Source organism: Chrysochloris asiatica, unplaced genomic scaffold (assembly GCF_000296735.1).
Source record: "Chrysochloris asiatica unplaced genomic scaffold, ChrAsi1.0 scaffold00163, whole genome shotgun sequence".
NCBI classification, from domain to species: Eukaryota; Metazoa; Chordata; class Mammalia; order Afrosoricida; family Chrysochloridae; genus Chrysochloris; species Chrysochloris asiatica.
The window spans coordinates 5,172,784-5,179,553 of NW_006408681.1; the positions used below are offsets into that span (position 1 = coordinate 5,172,784).

At 39.3% G+C, this 6,770-nt stretch overlaps 1 protein-coding gene across 1 annotated transcript in view; it reads right to left on the bottom strand.

Annotated features, from left to right (window-relative positions):
• Nucleotides 1–6,293, bottom strand: part of NAALAD2 (N-acetylated alpha-linked acidic dipeptidase 2) — a 59,084-nt gene extending 52,791 nt beyond the window's left edge. Inside the window, exons 1-2 of the mRNA XM_006871209.1 lie at nt 6,212–6,293; nt 4,907–5,021 (exon numbers count right to left, since the gene is read on the bottom strand). Coding sequence (XP_006871271.1) covers nt 4,907–5,021; nt 6,212–6,293 — 197 coding nt within the window. The remainder of the gene's footprint in view (nt 1–4,906; nt 5,022–6,211) is intronic.
• Between the last annotated feature and the right edge of the window lie 477 nt (nt 6,294–6,770).

Genomic DNA, 6,770 nt, shown 5'->3' on the forward strand with positions numbered 1-6,770 from the left:
TTAAGAGTTGGTCAGGAATAACTGTAGCACTCACACATGATGGATAAAACTGTAAAAGGGTACAGAGACGTTGGAAAACTGCCAGTTTCTTAAAAGGTTAAGCATACACTTATCACATACCACCCAGACATTCCAAAATAAAAGACAGGAAATCATGTGTCTACTCAACACATGTCCGTATAAACATATGTTCATAGCAGCCTCATTCATAATAACCCCAAACTAGAAAATAGAAACAAAACAAATGCGAATCGACTACATATACAGTAGAAATAGTTCACAACTTAGAATGTATTCAATTTAGGATGAACTGCACTAATGATCATACATTGATGTTTTCTTTTTATATATCTTGTCATTAGTAAGTAGCCCTGGAGACGCTATGGGTTAGGCATCAGGCTACTAATCATAAGGTTGTTGGTTCAAACCCACCAACCATTCCACAGAAGAAAGATGAGGCTGGCTGCTCCAATAATAATTTCAGGTCCCAAAAACTCTATATAGAGTCCCTGTGAGTCAGAATTAACTTTCAAACAGTGGGGCTTTTGCTTTGTTTTATCATTAGTAATGTGTATGGCATACAGTGTTAGGAAGCATAGCAAAGTTAGACAGCATCTGTTGATGCTATATTCTCATTTGTTCACTCAAAGATGTTCAAAGGCCATCAAGGGAGTCTAAGTGTTGATTTCTTACTATGATGAAACCCCATGAGAAGTAGGGACTACCTGTATATGAATACAACAGAATACTACACAGCCATGAAAAGTAACAAACTACTGAGATTTTCAGAAACTTGGATAAAACTCCAAATGTTCAGTTACAGAAATCAGACACAAAAGTGTGCAAAATGTATGACTGTTGTTGTTAAGTGCTGTGGAGTCAGTTCAAACCCTGTACAGGATTTCTGAGGAGCAACTGGTAGGTTTGAACCTCCAACCTTACGGTTAGCAACCCAGTGTTTATCCAACACCAAAACTCCAATGAATTATTAGTTTACATAAAATTTTAGAAATTGCCAATGAATCTATAGTGACAAAGTTAATCTGTGGTTGACAAAGGCCAGAGGTGAAGGGAAGGACAGATTGCAAAGGTCTAGTTGGAAAAATTTTTGTATCTTAATTGAGGAGGTGGGTTGCTTAGTGCATATATCTATCAAAACTCTTAGCCTGTATGTTTTATATGTAAATTATACTTCAATAAAGCTGATTTTTTAAAATTATCCCCATTTGAAAGTCTGAACACTGAAATATATGTCACACCCTTCAAGAAGTTCATTAGGACTCCCAAACCAATATAAAGGAGTGGTGCTGTAGGATCAGCACTGGATTGCAAACCACAAGGTCTGCAATTCAAACCCACCAGCTGATCCTTAGACAACCTATGTAGGGTCGCTATGTCAGTTTGTCATGCTATGGTGGCTTAAGTTTAGTTGTGATTCTGGAAGCTATGCCACTGGTATTTTAAATACCAACAGGGTCACTCCTGGTGGACAGGTTTTAGCTGACCTTCCAGACTTGGAAGAGACAGACTACTTACTTCCAAATACTTAAGTCACTGAAAACCTTATGAATAGTAGTGGAACACTGTCAGCACCAGAATATTGAGTATTGAAACATGATGAAGAATACCAAAAAAGTCAGCTATAATACCAGAAGATAATAAGCCCCTTAAAATTGTAATAAGGCACTCAAAATACGACTGGGGAAGAACTGCCTCCTCAAATTAGAGTTGACCGTGATGACACAAATGGAGTAAAGTTTTCTGGACTTTCATTTGTTGATGGGGGACAACTCAAAATGAAGATAAATAGCTGTAAATATCCAGTAATAATCAGAACATGGAACATACAAAGTATGAATCTAGGAAAATTGAAAGTTTTCAAAAATAAAATAGAAGACATAAAGATAGATATCTTAGACATTAGTGAGCTAAAATGGGCTGTTATTGGCCATTTTGAATCTGACAATCACACAGCTTACTATGCCAGGAATGACAAATTGAAGAGGAATGGTGTTGTATTCACCATCAAAAAGAACACTTCAAGAACTATCTTAAAGTACAACACTGTCTGCTGATTGGGTAATATCTATATGCCTACAAAGAAGACCAGTTAAAACGACTATTATTCAAAATTATGCACCAACCACTAAAGCCAGTGATGATGAAATTAGAGAGTTCTACCAACTTATATCTGGCAGGGTAGTGGTTACGAATCGGGTTGCTAACCTCAAGGTTGGCAGTTCGAAACTACCAGCTGTTCCACGGGAGAAAAATAAGGCTTTATGCTCCCTTAAAGATTTGCAGCCTTGGAAACTCTGTGCAGGGTCACTATGAGTCGGAACAGACTCCATGGTACTTAACAACAACAATAAAACCACTTATTCAGTCTGAAATTGATCAAATATGCAATCAAGACGTATTGATAATTACTGACAATTGTAATGCAAAGGGTGGAAACTAAGAGGTAAGATTATAGTTAGAAAATATGCCCTTGGTGATAGAAACAACACTAGAAATCACCTGATAAGAGTTTTGCAAGACCAATGACTCCGTCATTGAAAATTCATTTTAAAACAACTTAAAAGACAACTGTATATGTGTACCTTACCAGATGGAAGACACAGAAACCAAATTGACTGTATCTGTGAAATGAGACAGTGGAAAAGCACCATATCATCAGTCAAAACAAGACTGGCCCAGACTGTGGAACAGACCATCAATTGCTGATCTGCAAGTTCAGGCTGAAGCACAAGAAAATGAAAACAAATCCACAAAGGCAAAAATATGGCCTTCAACATATCCCACCTGAGTTTAGAGATGATCTAAAGAATAGATTTGATGAGTTAGACACTAATGACAGGATACCAGAAAAGTTGAGGGATAACATCAAAAACATCATACAGGAAGGAAGCAAAGATCTTTAAAAAGACAACAAAGAAGGAAAACACCAAAATGGATGTCAGAAGAGACTCAGAAACTTGTTCTCCAGTGTAGAGATGCTAAAGCAAATGGAAGAAATAAAGAGATAAAAGACTTATTAGAAAATTTCAAAGGTCAGCTCAAGAAGACATTCAATATTATAATGAAATGTCCAAAGACCTGAAATTAGAAAATCAAAAGGGAAGAACATGCTAGCATTTCTCAAACTGAGGGAACTGAAGTAAAAATTCAAGCCTCGTCTTGCAACGTTGAAGGATTCTATGGGCAAAATATTAATGATGCAGAAAGCATCAAAAGAAGATGGAAGGAATACACAGAATCACTCTACCAAAAAAATGATTCTAGGACACTGAGACAAAATTGGTAGAGATAAATATGGATTATATTAGCTATTATAACATGAGACCAATTCATGTGTGATAATGACATTGTGGAATCCTGGTGTGAAACTGTAGGATAAGCACTCGACCTCGAAGTCAGTGGATCAAACCAACCAGTCACTATGAGTTGGAACCTACTTGATGGCACTTAACAACAATTATATTATGGTTGTGGAGGCAAATACCATTCTTCAGTATGTATTTAATGGTGGCATGTTATTTATGAGGTCTCCAACTACTTTCAACAGTAGCATCAAAAACAAAAACACAGAAAGCAAATTTAGCAACATATTAATAATTGGTGATTCTAAGTGAAAGATATGAGTATTAATTATACTAATCTTTCTCCTACCTCTTTACTAAATAGAGTTGTTGTTGTTAAGTGTCATCAAGTCGATTAGGACTGAGAGCAATCTTGATAGAGTTTCTAACTAAAAAGTGGCTAGTGAACTTGAACTGCCAATAATCTTGCTGTTCAAACCAACCTTGTGGTCCAGCACATTAACCCACAGTGCCTTACAAGGACTCCACTAAGTAGAGTAGAAAAGGGAAAAACAGCAGTGGCTATAAAACCTAGTGTAATATACAGCAAAACAAAAACAGGCATTTGGCATAAAAACTGGGAGTCAAGAAATTAACTCTCAGGATTGTTCTCAAGTTACAGTGACACCTGTGAGGTTGGCACAAGACTGGGCAGTATTTCATTCTGTTGAGCATAAGGTTGCTATGAGTTGGTGATGACTCAACGGCACTTATCAAGAACAACACCACGAGCAGGCACAGACTTGACGGCACTTAATAACAACAACACCCCACAGTACTGGTATGGTGCTGCAAGACAAGCACTCAACCGCAAGGTTAGTTTGAATGGCAAGGTTGGCAGTTCAAATTCACTAGCCCCTCCTTGGGAGCCCTATACAGTTGGAACTGACTTGATGGCACTAAACAACAACCCCACTGTCACTCTTCTCAAACTTAAGGACTAACGCGATTTCCTTTTCATCTTCATTTTGTCCTATTTGTGAACATTTATATTTGCTAGACAGGGTAGTACAGTTTAACTTGTGGCAGACAGAATCTAAACTGTAATCTCTCCTGTAAACCAAATCACAAGTCAGCAAGCATCAAACTCTTCTTGACAGAATTGTTGTAAAGTGACATCATGTTGGTTCTGATTCATAGCCACCGTGTATTGGGTTTCCAAGGAGCAGCTGGTGAGTTTTAACTGCCAGCCTTGCCCTTCAAACAGACCTTGAGGTTGAATGCTTATCTATAGCCCCACACCAGGAAGAACCAAATTGCTGTTCTTTGAGGAACAAAGAACAATCCATTGTAGTCCAAAGTTACACAAAACTGAAACATCTCTTAATAAACTATCAGCTACTTTTTCTATAGATGAGGCTAGGGAAACTACTTCTATAGCTTTCAAAAGGATTCCACTCTAAGAGTGGTTTAGAGAAACATTTAAATATAATAATATCATACAATTTCACAAAGGTGATTGCCAATATAAGATACTAACACATTTCATTCTGCAAGTCTTTAAACAATTTCTTTTTAAGATCAAATATGCAAAACAAACTTACCGAAGGAATGATTTAATGTTTTCAGCTTTCATTTCAGATACCAGTTCCCACCGTATACTCTGATGATAGCCCTCCGAAGTGACTGTTTCTTGGAGAGGTTTATTGATAAACCAGCCTGGGAGAAATCAAACACACACACACTAAATAACTTTTGACTTTTATAAAAATCAGAAGCCAAAATACAGACCTTACCTAAAAAGAGATCATAGACTTCAGAGGAAAAAATAAAAGCTCATATTAAATACAGAAAAACCTTTAATTTTGAGGATAAAGTAATTTGAAGTTGGGTAAAGCAAATTAAAGGAATTTCTCAAGTACTATGTATCAAGGAACTCCCTGAATATATAGTAACACAGTTATCTGAAACACAGAAAACAAGCCTTATTTGTTTTAGTAAATGATAAAGAAAGGATAGACTTTGCAGCTTTGTCCATATAGTCTGAACGTTTGCGGGAAGAAAGTTTCACTCTTAATATTGTTTAGAAATGAAACCAATCTTTTCTTCCCAACCGACAGTGCGAGTTATGAACTATCTTTCACTCGTGCTCATGACTCTAGTCTACACTCAATGAGGAATGAACAAATTTGAATTCCAGTCACACTTTGATTATTGGAAAAGGATCCCTAGTGGCGCTGTAAGATAAGCACTGTACTGCTAAGTGCTCAAGGTGTGCAATTCAAATCCACCAGTCGCTCAGGAGGAGAAAGACAAGACTTTCTGCTCCCGTGAAGATTTAGTTTTAGAAACCAAATGTTATTGTTAAGTGCGGTCGCGTGGGTTTCAACTCACGGCGACCCTGTAAAGGGTTTCCAACACGGGGCTTGGTGGGTTTGAAGCAACCTTTAAGTTAGCAGTGCTTATCCTACAGCACCACACTAGGACTCCGGGATTACAGGTTGTTGTAAATCACAATCGACTGGATGGCAGTGGGTTTGCATTTGGCTGATTATTGTTGTTGCTGAGTGCCGTCAAAGCGGTTCCGATTCACAGCGACCCTGTATAGGATTTCTAAGGAGCGGCTGGTGAGCTTGAACTGCCAACCATGTGGTTCAAACCAACCTTGCGGTCTAGTGCTTTATCCCACAGTGCCACACCAGGACTCCCGGTTGATTATTAGAAGAGTCAAAATACATTTCCATTCGGTTTCTAGTTTTGCTGAAATTCCCGGAATTCGCCATAAAGTACTCAGATGGCTGAGACAAGCCCAGCTCACAGCCTAATCCCTTCATGCTTCTGTCAGGGTTTCCAGAGGAGCGGAGGACAGAAGTCCTAGGGTCCTGTGGAAGGGGGTTTTGAACACTTACCCATCAGAAATCCCACCAAGAAAGATGCCAGTGCTGCAGCCAAGCACACCCAGAGGTACAAACGGCCCCTGGACTTCGCCATAGCTTCTTTGGGACTGAATTTGGGGCACCCGCTGCAGTGGCGACCCTCGGAACTGCGAATGAATAAACAGAGCGCGCCAGGAGGTGCTGGGAGGAGAGCCCAGGTTTCCGCGCGTCTGACACCGCCCCTCGCCTGCGGCAAAGTCTGCCTCTACCCTCCAGATTTGTAGTAGAAACAATGAAAACGCCTATTGCCCCCCTGTGGATCCTTGAAGGGAGAGAGGAAGCCCCTCGGGGGAGGAGACACGGTCTTCCTGTTTGCCTGCAAATTCCATTCTGTTAACCCTGCAGTCACCCCTGCGAAGTCAGAGGCTGGTTTTACTGGAGCTGTTGAAAATGTCCCTAATGGTTCTCTGAAGAACTTTGCTTTATCCTTTTTGGCAAACCCTCACAGGAATTGCCAGCTGCGGGGTGTGTTTAAGTAATGACTTTAACCTTCCTTGTGGATCATACAGCTGCCAAATCCTCTATCCTTCTT